A 23,530-nucleotide genomic window follows, 5' to 3' on the forward strand; every position below is an offset into this window, starting at 1 on the left:
TTTGTGGGGTGCTGCTCCTGCCTGAAGCTGGAAGGGGAAAAGCAGGACCACAGAGGTGCTGCCCAGTCAGGGGTGGGTGAACACACACCTCTGGCTTTAGGGGAACACTGCAGAGCTGTCCTGCTGCCCCAGCAGCATGCCCAGCTCTGGAGCAGAGGGTAGACCCTGCTGGTTACCTGGGCAGGGCTCTCCACCAGCACTGAGACAACAGTGCCAGCCTTGCTGGGCTGAGCCAAACCAAACTGAGCCACACTGAGCCCAGGAAACCCCCACCACCCCACAGGGGCTTTGCCTTCTTGCCAGGACAGCCCTGAACAGCCCCAGGGTGTCTCCATGGCAGGAGGGCTCCAGCACAGCCCCTTTTCCAACCTCTGCACCCCAGGGACTGACTGGTGCTGCAGTGACCCTGCAGCAGCCCAAGGGTGGCTCAGGGGGACAGCACAGGCAGGGCAGGACACAGCCTGGCTCTCCCAGGGCAGAGCAGGACATGCATTATTCAGGGCTCACAGGGAAGTGGCAGATTGCAGGCGCTTGGCACAGCTGGTGCCCGAGGGGCTCTGGGTGCCCAGAGAGGCCACCTGAGCACTTGGTGCTGGCACATTCCTGCTCCCAAATGTCCTGGGGCAGGGGACAGCACGGCAGAAACCCCCAGGGCACCTGCATGGAGACTGCTCTATTTATGGCAGAACCTTGGGCTAAAGATAAATTTTTGAGCACTTTGCAAATCCCCACTTCTTATTGTAACAGGAAAAAACCTGCTAAATCATTAACGCCTGGGAATGCCAGTCTGTGCCTTGTGTTGACTTTTGGTTGCCACTTCACCTTGCCCAACAAGTTTTGCCCCTTTCCAGTGCTGAGCCACACCACTTCAGCCCAGCCTGCCACCAAAAACAACTCCTCCCCTCCCTTAAACGCTGTGATAAATTCACTGTGTTCCAAACTAAAAGAAAAATAATTGGCTTTTTTTTTTAATTTTAGCCTGTCCTGCTAGCAGCTCTTGAGCCTCACAGCTGTGTTCCTCACAGATCCCCAGCCTTGCTGTGGCTAATTACACCTCAGATCCCAAATCCTGCAGACATCCCTTCACCTCCCAAAGCATCCCAGCAGGAATCACTGCCCAAGGAGCTGAACCCCCACAGTGCAAGGCACGAGAGGAAACCTGGGTTTTGTTTTGTTTGAGTACAAGTGAGCCCAAGTCTGGGAGATGAACTGAAACCTCATCACTACACAGCACTGAGGGGCAGGACTGCCCCCACACCAGGGTGCAGAGGGACAGGAGGTGTTTGTTTGGGGCTTTTACCTCAGATTCCTTCCCAGGACTCTGCAGGTCGCTGTGAGATGAAGATGTGGATCCGCCGTTCAGCTGGAGGAAAGGAAAACATCATTGTGCTCTGTGCCAGGCAGAATTAGACACAACAAACCCCAGGGCAGGGCTGCTGCAGGGATGGAAAGGAGCCTGGAGGGAGGGGATGCTCCTGCTGAGGGGACCCTGCCCACAGGGAGCCCCTGGGATTCCAGCAAACCCCACAGCCCCAAGCAGAGCATGGTCCCATCCTGCCTCAGCTGGGACACTCCTCCTCTCCCCCCGGCATTAAATGGGGCTGAAACTGCCCTTGTTCAAGCCCTAAATTAAAGCTGCAGTGGGCACTAATTAAAACCTGGCAGCAGCAAAGCTGAGCTGAATGAGCCCTGGGGCCCTGAGCATGCAGGCTCAGCTGGCCCAGGGGGGAGCCAGGGCCAGAGCCTGGCCCCTCCTGGGCACTGCACCCTGAGGCTGCTGCCTCTCTGGGGCAGGTGAGGACTCACCTGAGTCTGTGCAGATCCGTTTGTCATGGGCTGGGGCAGCACACCTGCACACAGCAAACACACAGTGAGCACTCAGCTGGGACCCCAGCCCTTCCTCCTCCTGCCCAGCCCACCAGCTCCTCCTGTCCCTTCACTCTGTGCTGCTTCCCAGCCCACACAAAAACCTTTTCCCTCTCCCTGTGCCCTTCTAGAACCACAACCCTGCCAGACCCCCTGAATTCACTCCACTTCACCCTTTTGATCAGAGGAAAACACCTGCCAGGAAGAGGACCAAGTAACCTCCTTCTAGAGCCACTATCCTGCCCCCCTCTTTTTTTTTTTGACCATTAGTTTTTTTCATAAGTCCTTTAATAAAAAATCTTAAAAGTCAGCTCAAAAATCTTCACCAAAAGCCCCATCATGGTGTTGTCACAGCAGTGTCTGCCACACACCCTGCTCTCCAGGCACTCTGGAATTTTTGTTTTGCTCACTTCCAGTGATTTACTCTAACAATAGCCCACACAATGGCAAATTTTATGCCTTTAAGCTGCCAGTCACCACGATCAAGTCATCACCCCAGGCATTACTGTGTCTCACTGTCCCAGACTAACAGATGTGTTAATTGGGACAGGATTAATAATTGAATCATGTCAAGCATGGATGCTTTCCCTAGGGACTGACTGGGGGCTGCATCACTGCAGACTGCAGGGATTTCTGGGGCAAAGCAGAAAAATAAACCTAAATCGTGATTTTCAGAGTGTGCTGGTACAAAAACCTCTGTGTGGCTTTGGGATGCTTAAATATTTGATTGCAGTGAATGCTGTACTCGTGTTTAGAGTAGGATAAGCTCTGAGCAATGGGCATAAGAAGAGTCAGCTCGCACACATGGTTATGTCTCTGCTATCATAAGCAGCTAAATTTTAAATTATTTAAATTAAAAGCTTCAGATGACAAGGAACAGAAAAGTGGGACTGGACTTCAAAAACAGATTAATCATATCTAGGAATGCTTAATCTAAAAGCCACTCATTTGGTTAAAGGTTGAGGTGCTCAGGGTGAGCTGCAAGGCTTGGGAAGTGTCAGTGTGAGGTCAAAGCAGGTCAGCTCAAGAGGACAGCTATGATTTCCTCTCATCCAGCAAACAGCAGAATTCACCAGAGCCCTTTGGCACCTGGCAGGTGCCTGGCAGACCCGAGTCCTGGTGAGCACGGGGCCCGGAGCCCCAGCCTCCCTGCCCAGGGCTCTGTCCCCTCCTGGAACAAGGGCTCCTTTGTGGCAGCGCCAGCAGCCAGCCCCGGCTCCTCCTGGGAGCATCTGACACCCTGTGGCTCCCCAGCAGGGCCTGACCCACTTCTGGGGACAAATCTGCCCATTGACACCCCGGGGATCAGATAAGGAGCAGCTGTGCTGGCAGACAGAGCTGCCCATTGAGCAGGGGACAGGCCAGCCTGGGAGCTGTGTCCCCTCCTGAGCAGGGGGCAGCGGGTGAGCAGCTTTCCCTGCCACCTCGTGATTTTGAGAGTGTGCTGGTACAAAAACCTCTGTGTGGCTTTGGGATGCTTAAATATTCACCTGCCTCAGGTGAACATTTCCTGCCCCAGCCACGCCGTGATCCGCCAGCGTGGAGCCCTTCCCTCTGCACAGGGACGCTGCAGGTGCCCACAGGCTCCTTCCCTGGAGCAAAGAGCCACCAGGGCATCACAGGATTGTGGTGGAAGGGACCTTAAAGCTCACCCAGCCCCACCACGGGCAGGGACACCTCCCACAGGAGCAGCCCAGCTCCCCCAAACCCCACCACACCTCAGGCCCACAGGGTTCCACAGTTCATTATTCCATTATTCACCGTGGAGTTCCACAGCTCATTATTCACCGTGTAAAAGCAACAAAGTGTTTTTTGGCTGGGTGGGTGTTCTCAGTGTTTATAAATAGCTGGGTGGTGCTCAGGAAACTCCTGAGGGATGAGGCGGGAGGGAAGCGCGCCTCTCCCCTGTGAGCCACAGGCCCGGCCTGGGAAAGCACGGCCTCACCTCTGCTGTGCTCCTCCGTGGGGGTCACCCCCAGCTTCTTGAAGTACTCGTCTGTCTCGGGGTCCACCACCAGCAGCCTGGCCTCGCTGTCCCTGGCCTTGATGTGGGACACCACCTCGGAGTGGCGCAGCCCCTCCACGTTCACCCCGTTCACCTGTGGGGACACGGCGTCACAGCCCAAAGGCAGCCCCGGGGGCTGCTCCCGGCCCCAGACCCCCTCCTTCCCCAGGGGGTGCCATTTGCCTTTCTTCATTCCTGTTGGGATGGCATTTGCCTTTCTGTATTCCTGTTGAGCTCCCGGCCCCAGACCCCCTCCTTCCCCAGGGGGTGCCATTTGCCTTTCTTCGTTCCTGTTGGGATGGCATTTGCCATCCTGTTGGGATGACAGGATGTATTCCTGTTGGGGTGACAGGAAGGCTGCAGGCTCTTTTGTTCCCCCTCTCCAGCCAAGCATGGCCTCCTAACCCCCCCAGAGCATCCTCTCTGGCATTCTCTCTCTGGGATTCTCCCTCTGGGATTCTCTCTCTGGGATTCTCTCTCTCATCCGTGTTCCCTCAGGCCTCTGGCTGCATCCCAAACACATGCACGGGCAACCACACACCCCAGGCTCCCACCAAAACCCTCTGCCTGCCCTCTCCAGTGCTGTGAAGCCCAGCCTTCCCCTGGGATGTGCCCAGGAATCTCGGGCTCCCCGTGGGCACAGTGGGCTGGGTGCACCCCCGTGCCATCCTCCATCCCTCTGCCAGGGAAAACCGGGGGTTTCTGTGCCCCTGAGGGCGAGCCCCTGTGCCTGGGGCAGGGATTCATCCCTCCCTGCCCTGTGTGAGAGCCAGGACCTCCCGGGAACGTGATCCTGATTGTTCCCAGCCAGGGGACAATGGTGACTCAGGACATTGTTCGGTGGCAGTGAATCACCCTTTGTCCCACCGGGAAGGGGACAGCCTCAGCATGACCCAGCTCTCCTCACCCAAAGGGATGAGCAGAGCCTGGCTCCACACCCTGGGATCCCCTCTGCAGGGAAGCAGGCTCCCCTGCTCCTCAGGGCACAGCTGCAAGGGCTGGGATGAGAAGAAACCCCTTCCAGGCTGTGCCAGCCTCAGCTGCCAGCTCACAGCCCTGCTCCATCCCTGTCCTGCCACTCCAGCTCACCCCAATCCATGCCCAGGGCTGCTCTCCCCCCACCCTGGCACAGGCCTGGGGGGGCATCAAATATTTATGCCAGCCCCAAAGAGCAGGCAGGGAGGGGATCAGGTTTCTGAGCTCAGCAGCTCACCCCGAGCTGCTTTGTGTGTGCCAGGCCCTGGGCCAAGCCCATAAATAAATAACACGACCCCTGGATGTGACACCAGCCAGCCAGTGCCACCCGTGCCCCGGCCCCACGCTGCTCCCAGCATTAAACTTTCAGCTGCTGGCAAGAGGCAGCAGCTCCCACTGCCTGGGGAATAATTCTTCATGGGCCTGGAAAGCAGCAGAGTGCTCTGCTCTCGGGATCTTCCCAGCTCACACTCCTCCAGGGGTGCAAACCCCATTCCTGCTCTGAGCTGGCAGCAAGGGCCACAGCTCGGTCCCTGTGGGGTGGTTTTGGGGGTTAAGCTCCCGGGGAACAGCCCAAGCAGGGGATATCCATGTGCTCCCACAGGGAAAGGGGGGCTGTGTCTGCCCCTCTGCCCAGACAGGCAGCTCTGGATGTGGGAATCTCCCTCTCCAGGAACAACACAACACACAAGCAAAGAGAGGGCAATTCCCAGCTCCATCTTGGGCAAAAAGTGCTGTCCAGCACATGGCAACCAGCAAGATGCTTCCAAGAACACTTTTCCCCCATCTTTCATAATTTTGTGTGTTAAAATCTCTGCAAAGCTTCTTCTCCTGTTTTTCCAAGCAGTTCCTGGCAGGGCATCAGCTCAGCTGGGTAGCACCAACCTGGCCTTATGCCCACAGTCACCTGCCCCACCCTCCCTGGTGCCAGCCAGAGCCAGCACAGCACCTTGGGGACACGGGTGGCCTTGGCAGTGCTGGGGAAAGGCAGGACTCAGTAGTCTTGGAGGGCAATTTCAGCCTAAAAACAATTGTAATTCCACCCGGAGCTCCCAAACGCCCCCTTGGCAGGAGAGCAGCGAGCAGAGCCAGCCTTGGGACTCCGAGATAGAGGAACACAGGGGGATCAGGGGGGGAAGGTCACGGGCTGGGGGTGTCCCAGCTTGCCCAGGGTCCCAGCCGTGCTGCTGGCCCCCCGTTACCTCCACCAGGCGGTCCTGGGGCCGCAGGCCTGCCCGGGCTGCCGGCGAGTCGGGATCCACGGAGCGGATGAACTGCCCCGGCCGCGACTTCTCGCTGTGCAGGTTGAAGCCGTAGCCATTGGGGCCTTTCTTCAGGTGGCACAGGCGTGGGCACAGCTCCTTCTGGCCGTTCAGGTCCTGGTTCATGGAGGAGAGAGTGGGGGAGACGAGGCACGGGGATTGGGGCCTTTCTTCAGGTGGCACAGGCGTGGGCACAGCTCCTTCTGGCCGTTCAGGTCCTGGTTCATGGAGGAGACGAGGCACGGGCGTTAATTGATGGCTTTGGGGTGGCTCCAGGGCAGATGTGACCGTAAGCCCCGAGGAAGCGCCGTATCTGCCGCCCGTCCTCAGCCCGGGGACAGGTTAACAAATGCATTTCCTCTCATTGAGTCTATTTTCGCAACTCAATTGTCCAAAACCACTCCAGAAAAATGAAAACAAAACAAAAAATGCATTTCCTTCAGCAGGAGTGGCTCAGATTAATCCACCCATACACTGGGACCCCCCCAGGCAGCCAGCCCAGCCCCAGCCCCGGGCAGGGAGGAACCAAGGCCCAGTTGTGCTTTGGCCAGGCCCACCCAGACCTGGGATTAACCTCAGGCAGGTATTTAAGGCAGGGCCACTCCCTTGGTCTCAGTGACACCGGCATCACCCGCTAGTGCCATCCCCTCCCAGCGAGGAGGGACTGGGGTGATGAACCTGAACAACCAAGAGCTCCTGGAATGATGGACCCAGGCATCCAAGAGCTCCTGGGATGATGAACCTGAACAACCAAGAGCTCCTGGATTGATGAACCCAGACATCCAAGAGCTCCTGGGATGATGGACCTGAACATCCAAGAGCTCCTGGAATGATGGACCTAGACATCCAAGAGCTCCGGGTTGATGGACCTGAACATCCAAGAGCTCCTGGGATGATGGACCTGAACATCCAAGAGCTCCTGGGATGATGGACCTGAACATCCAAGAGCTCCCTGCAGCTGGGGAAACCTGAGCTGGGCAGGATGAGAAGCACAGGGGCACGGGAGGAGTTCAGTGCCTCCCCTCATGCCATGGAAAATGCTTTATGGCTCCTCGGGGCAGCCAGGGAGCAACAAATCCTGGTTTTCTCCAGGTCTTCAGGACCCACTACATTCCCTGGGATTCTGCTCCCACCACGCAGCTCCAGCTCGTGGCACAGCACCACATCCCTGCCAAAGGCACCTTGGAGCTTCAGGGTGTTCATTTTCACCCAGGCTTTAAGGAAAACATCCCCCCTGGATGAGTTTTAACCTTTCCTGAGCAGGAGCACCACTGCTCCCTGCCTGCCCACGGAGAGGATTTGTCTGGGATCACATTCACAGGGAAATCTCTTACAGCCTTTCCCTCCAAATTAAAAATCCAGGCAGCAATTTCCTCCCCCTTCCTCTCTTGGCTGAAAGGCACCATGAAACACCAAACCTCCCCACCCCCTCAAGGAGGGATTTTACAGAGCAGACAAAGTGGGGACACAGAGTGATCTACCAGGGATCCCTGTGCTGGGGGAGGGAATTTGCACAGAATTCCAGATGGGGTGGAAGGGACCTTAAAGATCACCTTGTCCCAGTCCCCTGCCATGGCAGGGACACCTCCCGCTGTCCCAGGCTGCTCCCAGCCCTGTCCAGCCTGGCCTGGGCACTGCCAGGGATGCAGGGGCAGCCCCAGCTGCTCTGGGCAATTCTGGCTGTGGCTGCAATGCCCAGGGGGACAGACGTGGACCAGGGCTCAGCACCAGCCTGAGCAGCTCAACCCCAGCACCCAGGAAGAAACGGGGATGCAAAATGAGCAGCCTGCACACATGGAATGGCTCAGGTGGGAAGGAACCACTGAGGGTCAGCCAAGTCCAAGCTCTCTGTTCAGGCAGCATTCCCCAGAGCCCAGCAGTCAGGATTGTGCCTTTCCTCTGGCACCTTAACCACCAAATTCCCCAAAAACTGCTCTCACACAAGGGTCACCACCAGCAGTGCCCATCACAGGCACTGGGGCACACTCCAAACTCCTCCTGAATTTTACAGAGATTCCTGTACAAATGAGTTTTTTATTAAAAACCAGCTCGTGGTGTTGGCATCTCATTCTTAAAGGGGAAAAACTTTCTATCAGTGAACAGCCCAAGGCAGGACAGAGCTCCAGGGCCCTCCTGTCCCTGCTCACACACCGGGGCAGCCCTGCAGCCCCATCCCCTCCCTGTGCACGTTTAACCCTGCTGCACTTTTCCCATGGCCCCAGAGCAGCCGGTTCACCCTATCTGCAAACATTTCCAGCCTGCCTGGAGCTCTTCAAGCACTGAGGAAAACAGGAAATGATTCAACTGGCCCAAGAGGGTCGGACTGAGTGACCTTAAAGGACACACGGTGCTCTGTGTGCAGGACAAGGGGAGCGCCTCTGGGGTCACCACAGTGCAGCTGGGATCACCCAAATCCACCTGGGATCACCTCTTTGGGTTTAAAAAGGACCTTTTAAAGCCATTTTCCCCCTGCCCCATCTGTACAGAGTCAGAGCTCCTGCAGCAGTGTGAAAACACAGAGAAATCACTGAGAATCACCCAAAAATCTGTGCTGGAGGTGCTGCCCCAGCCTGGGGATCCCTTGGGGACACCCTGGCAGGGTCAGTCCCTCCTCCTGCTGGTCCCCTGGGATCAGCAGTGAAATCAAATGACTCACTAAACAAACCCCAGAGTTTGGGAGAAGCTTCCCTGGCTGGGAGCTGCTGGCTTGTGCCACGTCCTGCGTGGGCTTGTGCTGCTTCCCCTGCACCATCCTGAATTTAAGGCCCTTAACTGGAATGAAGCCAAGACATTTATTTTTAAATACATACATATAAAAAAATAATCCCAATTCAGCATCTGTTCTGGGCAGAAACCCTTGGGGAAAACTGCTTATCCTCCTGCAGAGATGATCCAGGGCTTTTGCTGGGCTCTTAAACCTCCCAGCTAACGCAATCCTTGGCTGCTGGAAAAAACAGCTTTGGAGCTGAGCTCTGCAAAGCCCCTCTGTGGGATTAAGCAGAGCTGACACTCCCCTCAGCCCTGCTCACACCCCCAGGACACGGAGCTGCTGCCTCTCCTGCCAGCCCCACTCTTTATTTTCCCTTTTACCCGTGCCAGCGTTTCCCTGCTCGTGTTCTGGGAAGAGATTTCCCCAGCTCCCGGGGGGATCTGGCCTTTGTGAAACCCAAGTTCCCCTGGAAGAGCAGAGTTATGGGGGCTTCCCAGGCTCCTGCCTGCAGCAGGGCTCCGGAGGAGGCTGAGCCCCAAAGCCAGCTTGGATTGAGTTACATCCACATGCATGCTGGAAAGCAGCAAAATTCAGCTCCATTTTTTTGTCTCAACAAGCCAAAAATTGCCCACACACACCAAAAAAAAATCTGCAAAATGGATTTTTTTTTTTTCCCCTCCAGGAATCCAGGCACTTCCAGTGGCCACTGGTTTTATGAGCTGGATTAAGCAGGGCACCCTCCATCCCTGGCTGTGCCATGGCCAGGAATGTCTGTGCAGGTAAATGCTGCCTGCATGATGAGCTGCACTCACACCCAGCCCTGGAGCTGCAGCTTGGGCCAAAGCAGCTGCATTTTCCAAGGAAAAGGTTTCGGAAGCCCAGCTCAAGCTGGTCCATTTAAAAATGCACAAACAAGACATTAAATAACAATGAAACGCTTTCAGTAAAATTTAAAAAAACTGATTGGGTGTTGCCAGCTCTCACAATCTCATGGCAACTCTTTGCAGCATCTGATTTTTTATTTCCCTTAAGAGTTTCCAGCGCTGCTGATGGGAACTGGGGTCCCTCAGGGACACCCCCTGGCTCGGGGGTCACCTGGGGGCACCCTGGCTCTTCCAGAGGTGCCCCTTGGCCCATGGGTGCTCTGTGCCACCTGTGCAGGTCCCTGCAGTGACCAGGGCTGCTCCCATCTCGGGGCTGGTGTCACAAATGTCACCAGCTCTGATTAACCGGGGCTTTCCACACCATTAATTAGCACGTGGCAGCCTCCATGCAAGCAGAACCCACTCCCAGAGGCACCAAAGGAGCCAAACTCCCCTCCTGGGTTTTGAGGGGCAGCAGAGCAGCCCCCAAGCTCTGGTATCCAACCAAACCCAAAGCCCCTCCCCAGCTCAACGCCACCAGTGCCACCAGTGCCACCAGCTCCTGCTGCCAGTGCTGACCCAGCCCAGGACAGGGGTGTCCCTGCTCCCCACAGCCCGCTGTCACCACTGTCCCCAGGCACTCACAAACCAAGCTGCACCTTCACAGCTTCCCCACCTGACCCTGAGCAGGGACAGGGACAAAAAGGGCACTTCAGACCCAGCCCAGAAAGCTGCAGGAGCACCCAAGGCCTCTCCACACCCAGGGTGGCCAGCTGCCAGGACTGTCCCCAGCCCCTCTGCCCCACAATGGGCTAAAATGCCTTGAAAGCCACTCAGGGCTTTGTTCAGGAATAAAATAAATATTCCACACCAGTGCCAGCGAGGACATCAGCTCCCCTGGGTCCTCCAGGGGAGCAGGAGCAGGGAGAGGAGGAAGAGGAGGACACAGACACACACAGAGCTACTCTAGAGGCCAAGGTACCATGCCCTGGGTCCTGGTGGCTCCTGCAGTGCCTCGGCCACGATGTCACCCCAAACCTCCTCCCAGCCAGGCTGGGAGGGCAGGGTGGCCCTGGGGGTGTCCCACGGTGGTGGCAGCAGCAGCTCCAGCCCTGCTCGTGCTCCAGGGGGATTTGCTGGAACATCTCCTGGGTGTGCCCCCCTTCATCAGGGGATCAGGGCTCTAATCGGCTCAGCCCTGCCTGGGACCACCTCTCTCTCCCTGCTCCCAGCACCAGCCTGGCCCCCGTGCCCATGCCAGGGCTCTGCCAACAGGCTGCAGGTGCCCTGCTGGGAATGGCAGCACCTGGATGCACTCCAGGAGCACCCAGGACAGGTCAGACCTTTCCATCCCCGCTTGGCAGGGCTGCAGAAAACCCAGGCAGGAGCATTCCTGCCTCATTTACATTGCTGACATACTTTCAGGCAGCAGCCACGGTGTTTCCTCTCCTTTTCCTGTGGTTTTGGTCAGAAAATGGCTCCTTTGCTCCCTCCAAAGCAAACCTCAGCTGCAGAGCCCACCAGGGCTGGGGGACACCGGGCTCTGCCCTGCCCTGGGGACACCTGGGGACAGGGAGGTGTCCTGGGGGGACAGAGAACACTGCTCAGAGCCCTGGTGTCCATTCCCACCGGCTCAGCTCCAGCTGGGACCCCTCACCCCCTGCACTTTGGGCTCTGCAGCACTGAGGGATGCAGGGCAGGGCTTGCACAGCCACCTCCGGGGCTGTGGGGCAGAAATTCAGGATCCTGACCCCAACCCAACCCCCAGCAGGCACAGCAGTGAGTGAGGGGCACCACTGGGAGCCTGGAAAGAGCCAAGGAAGGGGAGAACCCAAGGCAGGAAAAGGGCCCAGGGCACCACCAGAACAAGGGACCCATTTAGAGCCCCTGCCAGGGCAGCCTCCCTTGGCAGGACTGGTTAGACTGGGAGCTGAGCCCAGCCTCGGGCCAGCTTTAATTGCCACTATTATCACCACAGCCCTGCTGCAAGCTCAAAGGCTGCTGCCTGTGCTCGGATTTAGGGACGTGCTTCACTTTAAGCAGATTTTTGTCACTGCTCTGCAAGGGGAGGGGTGAAACCCCACGGTGCTCCTCACTGCAAAGATGAGGAAGCTGGAGAAGCAGGAGCCCCAGTGCTGCCAGCAGTGCCCACAGCCCTTGCCATGGAAGCAGGAGGTTTGGGATGGTGCCACGGCTGGAGCAGGATTGCTGCCTCCTTTCTCCTCCCCCTTCCCCCAGGAATGACTCAAATTCTCCCCTTAAAGCAGCACCACAAAGGGGCTCTTGCAGCCCCGCATCCCCCAGGGCCAGGGCACCTCGGGGACACTTGGAGAGGGGACAGCAAACCCCAAAGGAGCCTCAAACCCACCCAGAGAGCAGGACTGAGGCTGGGGGAGGCAGAGCAGCCCGGCCCTGCACCGTGGGGAGGGGACACAGCAGCTCTGCCCCATGCCCAGGGCTGCCAGAGCACAGCCAGGATGCTCCGGGGGCTTCCCAAAGCCTGGATGGGCCTCGGGTCCAGGCTGGGATGCTGCAGCCCCCCACACACTGCTGGGGGGGCTGGGGGCTCATCATTCCCTGCTGGGAGAGTTCAAGGTTCATTCCATCTCTCCTGGGAGCTCCTTGCATCCCTCCATCCCTGCTGGGAGGGCTGGGGGCTCATTCCATCCCTGCTGGGAAGGGTCAAGGCTCATTCCATCCCTCCATCCCTGCCTCCTGTCCTGCTGGGAGGGCTCAAGGTTCATCCCATCCCTGCTGGGAGGGCTCAGGGCCCATTCCATCCCTCCATCCCTGCCTCCATCCCTGCTGGGAGGGCTGGGGGCTCATCATTCCCTGCTGGGAGGGCTGGGGGCTCCCTCCATCCCTCCCTCCCTCCCTGCTGGCCGCACACACACGTCTCCCCCAGCCCCATCCCCCGGCTGGAGTCAGTCAGAGCCCAGCTCCAACTCCAGATGTTGGTGAAATGCTATAAATAACAGAGGGGGAGGGGAGATGGGGCTGGTGGGACGCCAGGCCCACCGAACACAAGCAGATGTTCCTCCCCTTCCTGCAGGGCCAGAGCTGGGACTGGGCAGGAGGGTGGAGGCTCCAGCACCCAGAGACACCCCCAGGTTTTGCACCAGCCAGGAATGAATCCTTGGGCAGGAGCAGAATATGGGAATAAATCCTTGGGCAGGAGCAGAAAACGGGAATAAATCCTTGGGCAAAACTAAAAAATGGGAATAAATCCTTTAGCAGGAGCAGCAAACAGGAATAAACCCCTGGGCAGGACTAGAAAATGGGAATAAACCCTTGGGCAGGAGCAGAAAATGGAAACAATTCCTTGGGCAGGAGCAGAAAATGGGAATAAATCCTTGGGCAGAAGCAGGAAATGAGAATGAATCCTTGGGCAGGAGCAGCAAACAGGAATAAACCCCTGGGCAGGGGCAGCAAACAACTGCTCCATTTTCAGGCAGCCACAGCTGTAATTACCACCCACCCTGTTCCCAGGAGGTGTTTCAGCCCTGGCACCAATGGTCAGAAGAGGAAATCCTCCCAGCACTGCCCCAGCACAGACCTGGCACCCAGGGCCACTCAGGGAATGCTCCCTGTTCCCAACACCTCCCACACTCAGCAGGACAAAGTTCCAGGGCTCCCAGGGCCTGCCCGTGGCCATCTGTACCCCGCAGAAAAGGAGGAGCTCAAACGTGGCTGAGCTGCCACCAAAAAGCTTCTGGCAGAGCCTGTGATCACCCTAAAATCAGCAGGGCTCCCTCCAGTGTCCCCAGGAGGAGAGCTGATGGTGACAGCACAAACTGTGCCACCACTGTGTCACAGCCCTGTGTCACAGCCCTGTGTCCCCCCCTGTGTCACAGCCCTGTGTCACAGCCCTGTGTCCTCACCCTGTGTCACAGCCCTGTGTCCCCCCTGTGTCACAGCCCTGTGTCCCCCCTGTGTCACAGCCCTGTGTCCTCACCCTGTGTCACAGCCCTGTGTCACAGCCCTGTGTCACAGCCCTGTGTCACAGCCCTGTGTCCCCCCTGTGTCACAGCCCTGTGTCCTCACCCTGTGTCACAGCCCTGTGTCACAGCCCTCTGTCACAGCCCTGTGTCCCCCCCTGTGTCACAGCCCTGTGTCCCCACCCTGTGTCCCCCCCGGGCCCTCACCTGCTGCCCCAGCACGGGGCTGCTGCAGCTCACTGAAATCTGCATTATTCAAATTACTGCCATTATTTCAATTGTTCCAGCTGAGTTTGAGTGACAGAAACATTAAAAAAAACCACACAGGTATTTATTTCCAGGGCAGCAGACTCGAGGTTTGTGCTGCTCCCACAGCCAACCTGGGGGCTGCACCAGCACACACCCAGTGCCCCTTGGATGCATCCCTGCCTCCCTCTGGAGCCCTCCCAGGCTTTCTGTGCCAGCAGGCAGCAGCAAGGCAGCGGGTGAGGATGGCACAGAGTGACTCCAATTAGCAATGGAACACGTCCAGCAGGACCCACGGCCAAGCTGCAGCTGATAGGGTAATTGGGGTATTCCTGGGATTCTTCTGGTGGCAATCCCTGGGAGGAGGAGGAGGAGGATGAGCCATGCCACAGAAAGCCCAGACTCACAGCATGGCTCCCTGCATGGAGGGGAAGGACGATGCCCACAGTGGGCACCAAACCTCAGCAGGGTCCTGCTGGCCCCAGGGACACTTCCCCTGAGCCCTGCAGCCCTCCTGGGCACAGTGGGGGTCAAAAAGTCACCACAAAAGGTTAATGAGGCCCTTCACCAGCAGAGCAGCAGCAAGAAGAGGTTGGCACTTCCCTGTGCCCTCCACCCCAGTGGGCAGCTCACCCCAAGGCTGCTCCTTGCCAGGAGCTGTGGGATGCAGAGCTGTGCCAGCACCCTGCCAGAGCCGTGCCCCAGGGGGCTGGGAGCCCTTCTGATGCCAAGAAAGTGCCAGGCAGCAGAAACCAGGATGTGGAGGGTGGGGAGGTGCCCGAGGGGCAGCCCACGGTGGCAGCAGTGCCAGGCTGTGGGATGGCACCACTCCCAGCCCAGCACTGGCAAAAGCACTTCCCTCAGCAGGGAAAACCTGCTGCCAGAGAAATCCCAGCTCAGCCTCCCCGGGGGTAAGCCTGGATTTGCCCCTCTCTGCCATCCCCGCAGCTTTAGGGAAATCCCTGAGCACAAAGGGGCCTCTCTTTGGGGTTGCAGGGCCACGTCCTGCCTGGCACCCCGTGTCCCCAGCGGGGACAGGCCCCGCGGGGGTCCCTGACGTGGGGACCCAGCCCCACAGGGTGCAGCAGGGATGGAGCTGTCCCACGTCCCCCGGCAGCCCCACAGCCAGGGGGATTCTCAGCCACAAGCTGAGGGAAGCAGCGATTCTCCCCCTCTGGAGCAGACTCAGCAGCAAAGCAGCCACGCTGTGCCTGGGCAGGGCTGCAGCCAGCAGCAGCAGCAGCAGCAAGGCTCTGCTGGAGCAGGGAGCAGCTGGCCCAGGCAGAGGGAGGGAGGGAGGGAGGGAGGATGGAGCAGACAGAAAGCGCCACGTGCACGTGTTTTCATGGAGAGAGACAACTTTTCCAGCAGGCTCTGCCAAGGGAACACGCAGCCAGGGCACCAGAGAGCTGCTCTGCTCCACAGGGATCAGCTCCAGGGTGATGGGGGGCAGAAATGTGGGCTGGGGTTTGTCCAAGAGGAGAAAGATGGAATCTCCATTCTGGATTGAAAGGGATCTCAGCAGATCCACAGGGATCTGTTCACAGGGTCAGTGAGCAGGGCTCGAGCTGCTGGAGCAGGGGAAAAACTCCTTCCCACGCTCACCATGAGCCCCCAGGCCAGAGCAGGGATTGCTCTGGACCATGGGAAGGCAGAGGGAGATGCTGGGAATAAATTCCCCCATCCCACAGTGCTCCCTCCCTCCACAGATCCACAGGGGCTGTGCTGCAGCACAGAGCTCCTGTCCCAGTCTGTGACACCCCAAACCAGAGCACTGCCACCCCAATGGCACATCCCAAATGGAACCCCCTGCCCAGCACGGCTCCCAGCCCAGCCCAGCCCAGCCCTGCTCTCACCAGGGCTGTGCTGGAGCCAGGCACCTCCAGGCTCTGCCCAGCCCCCTCTGGCCTCCCCAGCTGCTTCTGGAGGCCTTGAGCAATCACCAAACATTTTGGCTGAAGCTGGCCCCATTCCTGGCCCTCAGTGACCCCGGGCCACGGCAGGAATCCAGTCCTGCAGCTTTGTGCTCCCACGGCCCTGGCCTGGCACTGCAGCTCCCAGGAAAACCCCAGGAGGAGGAGGGGGCTCTGAGATGCACCAGGCAGCACCTCCACCCCCAGAACACCCCGGGACAGGGAGGGTTCTTGGCAAAGGAAAGGTATTTTCCCAAGGACTGCTCAGGCTCTGTCCTGCTTTCCCCCGTGCCAGGCTGTGGGACTGGGTCACCATGGCAGGGACACACAGCAAACCCCAGCAAGGCCAGCACCTACTGCTCAAACCACCAAGACCTGATTTTTAGGGATAGGGTGCAAGCCCAGCACCCTGCAGAAAGCCAGCATCTTGCAGAAAGTCAAGGCATCTCGTACAGAATGGGGAAAACTGTTCTGCACCAGCAAGGACCCAAATCCTGGTCCCCTCCAGGAGCCCCCAAAGCCCAGAGGAAGAGGGCAGGGGGGCTACACTCAGCCTTGCAGAGCCCAGGAAAGCACAGGCAGGGTGGGAAGGAAGGCACAAGGCATGCTGCTGTCCCTTTGGGGCTGGTTTTCTCCTGCTCTGCCCACCTGGCAGCGAGGGGGGCACTGGGCACAGGGACAATCTGCGCCCCCAGGCCGGCCCCTGCCCAGGGAGGGGAGAACAGGCGCTGCTCTGTGAGTGCTGGCCCAGGGAAGTTCAATAGTTTACTCCCAATATTTGTCTTGGCCGGGCAGCCCAGCTCGCTGGAGGAAATGGGGCAGGGGGAGGGCTCCAAACATCCTCTGCATTCCTTGTGTGAGAGCAAAAGCAGCGCGGGCACGGCGCTCGGGGTCACCCAGTGCGAGCCAGGCCTTTTGTGTTTGGAAACCCTGCAATAAAACATCCAGGGGTGCCATTTTCCAGAAAGCACCAGGGGGGTGAGGGGCCTCGATCCCACTCTCAGCTCCACACGTGAGCTGCTCCCTTCTCCCAAAAAGTCACAGCTCCTGCACAAAACCTGAGCCGGGCACGGCACCCAGCTCTGCTGCCCTTGACCTCCCCAGCCACGACTCAACCCTGCTGCCACTGCCCCCGTTGCACAATGCTGGGACACTCTGGATCAGCCTGGGACCTGACGGGACCAGGAACCACCAGGGCTGCTTTGCCGAGCTCCAAAAATGATATTTTTTAACCCGAGCTCCTTAAAATGAGGGATGCCCCTTGCCAGGGAGCTGAGCTTATCTGCAGCTGAACAGGGCAGGGCAGATAAGGGCTGGGGTGGCCCCTGGAGGCCTGGGCAGCCACACGGAGCTTCCTGGGGCAGGGAGGATCTCCTGAGATAACCCCAGAGCCAGGCCCAGCTGCTCCTGCTGATAAAGCTGGGCTGAGGGGGTGCCAGTGCCAGGGCATGCTGCCATCCCTGCCTGTGGCAAGGGGAACACAGAGCCCCCAGAAAGGGGGAGCAGCCCCAGAATGGTGCTCACAAAACCCAAAGAGGGGTTTGGGGGCCCAGCACAACCCGTGAGGCACTCCCAGGGGGATCCATGCCCACATTCCAGCTCTCCCACCACCCCTGGCTCAGCCCCCCAGTGCCAGCACAGCCCAGCAGGGGCAGGCAACTCTTCCAGGCAAAGCTCACCCGCTTACAACTAATTAGGGCTTGTCTTAATTAAATCCTGCTAACCACGAGCAACGCCAAGCCAGAATGAAGTGATTTACCTGGGATGGCCTCTGGCTGCTCCGGGAGGAAGGAGCCAGCCCCGTGCTGGACACAGGGGCTGGGAGGAGCCCCTGGAGACCTGGCCCAGGGCACAGCATCAGTGCCCAGGGAGTGCCAGCTCAGCCAGGTGCCAGGGCCACACTCCCAAGGGTGGGAGCTCGAGGCTGGAGCAGGGGGATCAGCCCTCCCACCACCTTTTGTGCTGCTCGTGTCTTTAAGGGGATTATCCCTGTAATTCCAGGAGGTTTAATCACAGACCAGCCCGGGAGCAGCGACCCCACTCCCAGCAGATGGGGATGGAGAGCCCAGGAGCACATTTGGACAGCCAGGCCCTGCTGCTCCTCCCCAGCTCCTCCCTCAAGCATCCCTGGGACAGCTCAGTGCCAGGCTGGGGACCCTCCCAGGGGGAAAACCCACAGCCAGGCAGTGCAAATTGTGCAGCCTGGAGAGGAGAAGGCTCAGAGCCCCTTCCAGAGCCTAAAGGGGCTCCAGGAGAGCTGGAGAGGGGCTGGGGACAAGGCATGGAGGGACAGGAGCCAGGGAATGGCTCCCAGTGCCAGAGGGCAGGGATGGGTGGGAGACTGGGAATTGGGAATTGCTCCCTGGCAGGGTGGGCACAGCACCCAGGGTGCCCAGAGCAGCTGTGGCAGTGTCCCAGCCCAGGCTGGACAGGGCTTGGAGCAGCCTGGGGTGGTGGAAGTTGTCCCTGCCATGATTAACTGACCTGCCCCTTCCAGCCCAAACCATTCCAGAATTCTCTGCCCACTGAGCAGCCTCTCACACTTTCACAGCACTGGCACCTGCAGGGAATTGTCTTTCTCCCCTTCCCAGAGCTCATAAAATACTAAAATTTGGCTCTCACAGGCTCACCACTAACAAACATCCCACACCAGTTTATTGTACCTGGAAACTCCTGCAAAGCTTTAGTGGGAAAAGAGAGACACTGAGCCAACAAAATCCAGCTCCACGCCTGGATCTGGCCAGAACGTGCACAGCAATGGAACCAAAACATTCAGGAGTCCAGGCAAAATGTAATGAAATTAAATTACACTATGGGTCTTGCCAGAACGAATTATGTCAACAGCTTGAGGTTCAATTCCTTATTTACAGAGACCTGTGGATCTGGAGAAAGCCTCTACTGATTACAAGTTTAATTTTTGCTCTCTCATATCCAGCCTGGAGTCTCCCACCACCAGTGCCTGTAAAATCTCCAGATCCAGAGGCAGAGCAAAGGACTGGGAGACAAAACCAGCTCAGAACAGACCTTCACTTCCACCCTGAGCTGTTTTACAGTGCTGGGTACATCATTGCCTCCACTCCCCAGGCTGGAGGGCAGGAATGAACAACACAGAAGCGATGCCACATCTCAAGGGCTGTGAGCGCTCAAGGAACGGCACTTTAGGGGTTAAAAGGAGCTCTTTGGAACCTCTTTTGCAAGTCAGGTGTGCCTGGAAGCCTTGGCCCCTCCAGCCTGGGAGCTCACAGTGGAAGGCAGCAGCCCTGGCACCTTTGCCCCCCTGTTCCCATTCCCCAGCAGCAATCCCACAGCTCCAGCAGCTCCCACCCAGGCTGGGCAGGGGGAGCTGGGATTCCCCCACAGCCACAGGTCCAGATCCACCCCCTGGCACGATTTATCCCTGCACACAGCCCCGGGACAGCCCTGGATGAACAGCTGGGGATGCGCAGCACATCCCCTTCTCCACAACTCACTCGGCTCTCGGGGATAAACAGAGCATCCCAAAAAAACCCCAAAAACCCAGCCCAAACCCAATATTGTTTTAAGGTTTCCTCTGCCATGACAAGCCCACGAGGCCAGCAGGCTGGAGCAGCTCCAGGGGACGGAGCAGAGGCACAGCAGAGGCTCTGTGCAGCTGCCAGGGCACACGCTGAAGGCCCCGCCGCTGCCAGAAGATTTTTAATTTATTCTAAAGCATTTAATAGCCCTGCCATTGAACAGAACCATCCACAGCTGGCCGGGAGCCCGCTGTGAGCGGGGCTGGGTTTGAAGGAAAGCTGCCGGAGCCCGGGGGGCTGGGGAGGGCTGCACTTCCAGCAGCTCCCAGTTAATATCAGCTTCCCAATCGTTCCGAGGGAAAGCTTTTCATTACTCGAGGATGCAGAAGGGATCAGCACCGGCTGGACCACCCGCAGCATCCCCAGCGCCCTGCAGCCGGCTCCGGGGAGCTGGGGGGTCCCGGGGTGACCCCTGCGGCCCCCGGGCAGCGTGTGGCTCCGGGAACAAAGGCTCTTGGCAGGGCACGGCTCCTCCCGATGCTAATCTGCCTCTCGCCTCCCCCCCCGGCTTTGTGTTTCACTAAAAATACCGCGGGGAGGAAGTTCGTGCCGCGGGGTGGATGCTCTCCTCCCCGGGAGGGGCTTCCTGCGCTGCCCGGCACCAAAATAGCCCCCAGCCCGCTGTGCGGGGCCAGCCTGGAGCGGGGTGCCAGCCCGGCCCTGCCCTGGCCATGCCCAGGGAGCTCCGGGCACCCAAAGCCCGCAGCGCCGGGAGGATGCGGGATCCCCGCCCCGCCCGGCTCCTCCAGCTCGCAGCCCCCGGGAAATGGCCCAGGCAGGACGGGGAGCAGCAGGGCTGGGCTGGGGTCCCTGCCAGCCCCTCCTCCGGGTGCTGAGGTGGTGCCCAGCACGCTGCTCATCCCAGGCAGAACAAGAATCCCGCGGGCAGCCCCGAACTCGCAGCAGAGGGCACAGGGACACGGGCTGGGGCTGTCCCACCCCGCAGGGCTGGGGGATTGGAGCCCCCCAGCCCCTGCAGCAGCACCCCAAAATCACCAGGGAACCCTGGGATGGGACGGGAGCTCCGGGTGCCTCTCACTCCCTCCACCCCCTACCCCAGGCTGCCCCTGTGCCCGGCCCTGGGCACTGCCAGGGATGAGGATTCGCATCCCCTCGCGTCCCAGCCCCCACTGCCGGGGAGCTGGAGCCGCTCCGGGGCCACCCCAGCCCGGTGACACGCGATGCCACAGCCCGGCGACATCAATAATGCAGCGGGGTCAGCAGCGCGGCCCCGCAGCTCCGCCGGCTGCTGCGGGATGGGAACCCCAAAACCAGGGACCCCTGGCCGCGCCTGGCCGAGCCCCCAGCCCAGGCACGGCCTCAGGGCAACGCGATGCCACAGCCCGGCGACATCAATAATGCAGCGGGGTCAGCAGCGCGGCCCCGCAGCTCCGCCGGCTGCTGCGGGATGGGAACCCCAAAACCGGGGACCCCTGGCCGAGCCCCCAGCCCAGGCACGGCCTCAGGGCACAGGGGTGCCCATGGCAAGGACTCGGGGGTGGCAGAGGCTCTGCAGGCACCGTCCCTGCCTCAGCCATCCCCTGTCCTCAGCCAGGAGCAGCTCACGCTGCAGCGGCACGGCTGGCTTTGAAAAATGGTTTTATTAAAGCAGAAATGGGCAGAGCCCCCGGGGTGGCACAGCCCCTGCCGCCCCCAGGGTGGCACAGCCCTGCTGCCCCCAGGGTGGCACAGCCCTGCTGCCCCCAGGGTGACATGTCCCTGCTGCTCCCCAGGGTGGCACAGCCCCTGCTGCCCCCCAGGGTGGCACAGCCCCTGCTGCCCTCCAGGAGGGTGGCACAGTCCTGCTGTCCCCAGGGGGTGGCACAGTACGGCCTCAGGGCACAGGGGTGCCCATGGCAAGGACTCGGGGGGTGGCAGAGGCTCTGCAGGCACCGTCCCTGCCTCAGCCATCCCCTGTCCTCAGCCAGGAGCAGCTCACGCTGCAGCGGCACGGCTGGCTTTGAAAAATGGTTTTATTAAAGCAGAAATGGGCAGAGCCCCCGGGGTGGCACAGCCCCTGCTGTCCCCTGAGGGTGGCACAGCCCTGCTGCCCCCTGGGTGACATGTCCCTGCTGCTCCCCGGGGTGGCACAGCACCTGCTGTCCCCCGAGGGTGACAGCCCCTGCTGCCTCCCGGGGGTGGCACAGCCCCTGCTGCCCCCAGGGTGACACAGCCCCTGCTGCCCCGAGGGTGGCACAGTCCCTGCTGCCCTCCAGGAGGGTGGCACAGTCCTGCTGTCCCCAGGGGGTGGCATGTCCCTGCTGCCCCCCAGGGTGGCACAGCCCTGCTGCCCCCCGGCTCTGCCCTCTCACGGCATCCCCAAACCCAGCTGCTGTGGGAAGGGCAGGGAATACACAGGGACACAGCCACAGCTCTGTGTCCCAGGGCTCCCCACACCTCTCCCTGCACAGCAGGGGCATCACCAGGCCGTGCCAGGGCTCAGCTTTGCCATCCTTGCCAATGCCACCCTCCCACAGCCCCCGCGGGTGGTGGAGGATGCTGCAGGGAAGTGCTTTAATTCAAACCAGCCACTTATTTATTTATTTTTCCAATTGCATAATTGCTGCAGACATTTCTGCTCATGTTAGGTTTTATTACATCTCTGTGGTTATTCTACAAGCCCTAAATTTCGGGCCTGGGCTGAGTTGGCCAAGTGCTCCAAAGCCATCTGTCCTGAGTTCCTCCCTCACAGCGGAGACACCACAGCACCAGGGGTTTTTGGAACAGGCAAAAGTTCTGCCTCCTGGCCCAAAGAGAAGGTAAATATTGACAGCCTCGAGGTCAGCACTGACCCCACACCTGGTCCTGCAGAGCAGCACAGCTGTCCCCACACACACAGGGGCTCAGGAGCTGCCACCACCCCCGTGTCACCCCAGGACACCAGCCTGCTGCCTCCAGCTCCTGCCAGCAGTGACCCTGAGGTGACACATCCCTCCCCAGCACAGCACAACCAACAACCAGCCACTGATCCCCCCCATGAAGACTCCCAGACTCCACAGGCTGGAATCCAGCAGCTCCAAGGTGTGGGTTTGTGCTCCAGAGGACAAACCCTGGAGAAGTTCATCCTTCACAAAACTTGGAAAGGTCCCTTTGCACACCCACCCCCTGCAGACCAGAGCACGAAGGAAGGGAATTGCATCACCCCCAATGCCTCTCTGGCTTTGCTGTTCTTGTTTCTCCTACAAACACACCTGGAGAAGGCAGCAAGTCCCAAGGACATCCCTAATGGCCATAACGGGGTCCCAGTGCCCAGCAGGAACGGGACAGCAGAGCCACAGCCCCTGCAAAGGTGCTGCCCCCTGCCAGGGGACAGAGTGGGACAAACCCCCCAGCCCAGCAGACACAGGAATGGGCACAACTCTGTGGGACAGGGCAGCCCTGGCTCCCTGTGCCACCACGGCCACGCAGGGCACTGTGCCCACAGCAGGGCTGTGACAGCCACAGCTGCTGGCTGCCAGCCCTGCTGACCTGCTCCCCGGGCAGGATTTTAAATACATGCTGAATTATTCATGGCATCACCGAGGTTCCTGGAGTCCTGGAGCACGAGGTTGCTGGTGCAGGGTGACCTCCCCACCCACGGCAGCTCTGGGGGGTGGCAGGGCCGTGCCCACCCTCCCTGCTCCATCACAGCCACCAGATTTCCCTCCTCTGCTCGTCTTTTCAGGCTGTCCTGAACAACCCCGGCCTCCAATGCAGGAAAACTCCAGCCTTTCTATAAACAAACACTGCTGACAAAAATGCAGCTCCCTGGAGCAGCGGCCCCATTCCCACAGGGACACCCTGGGGCTGCAGGGGGAAGGAGCTGCCTCCTCTCCTTCACTGCACGCCTCCAGGAAAGCTCAGAAAAGCCCTAAATCTGGCTGGGGCCAAATCTCTGAGTGTATCCCAGCTGTCACAGCCTCGCTGCAGCAGCAATCTCCCAAAAAACCCCCACCACACTTGGGAGCTGCACATTCCAGTGCCTGTGATCTCTGGATTAGGGTCAGGCTCGAGCTGCCCCGTGGGGGGACACAGTGCAGGGCAGAAATCGGGGTCCACCACCCCTTCCCCACCACGCCCTGGCCTCCTGCTGCATTGGCAGCCAGCAGGAAGGACACACGGACCAGACCAGGAGCCTGCAGCAGCTTTCACCACCTTGAGCCAGGCAGGACGGCAAGGCACAGGACAGGATGCAGGTCCTGCTGCTCCAGCCACCCCG

At 59.4% G+C, this 23,530-nt stretch overlaps 1 protein-coding gene across 3 annotated transcripts in view; it reads right to left on the bottom strand.

The window, feature by feature from the left end:
* SLC9A3R2 (SLC9A3 regulator 2) overlaps positions 1-23,530 on the bottom strand; it is a 32,561-nt gene that overhangs the window by 2,761 nt on the left and 6,270 nt on the right. For all 3 annotated transcript variants that reach the window (XM_039731962.1, XM_039731963.1, XM_039731964.1), the window contains exons 3-6: positions 6,049-6,225; positions 3,812-3,965; positions 1,807-1,850; positions 1,301-1,363 (exon numbers count right to left, since the gene is read on the bottom strand). In XM_039731962.1, the coding sequence (XP_039587896.1) occupies positions 1,301-1,363; positions 1,807-1,850; positions 3,812-3,965; positions 6,049-6,225 (438 nt within the window). The remainder of the gene's footprint in view (positions 1-1,300; positions 1,364-1,806; positions 1,851-3,811; positions 3,966-6,048; positions 6,226-23,530) is intronic.

Source organism: Passer montanus, unplaced genomic scaffold (genome assembly GCF_014805655.1).
Source record: "Passer montanus isolate IOZ18808 unplaced genomic scaffold, ASM1480565v1 scaffold8, whole genome shotgun sequence".
NCBI lineage: Eukaryota > Metazoa > Chordata > Aves > Passeriformes > Passeridae > Passer > Passer montanus.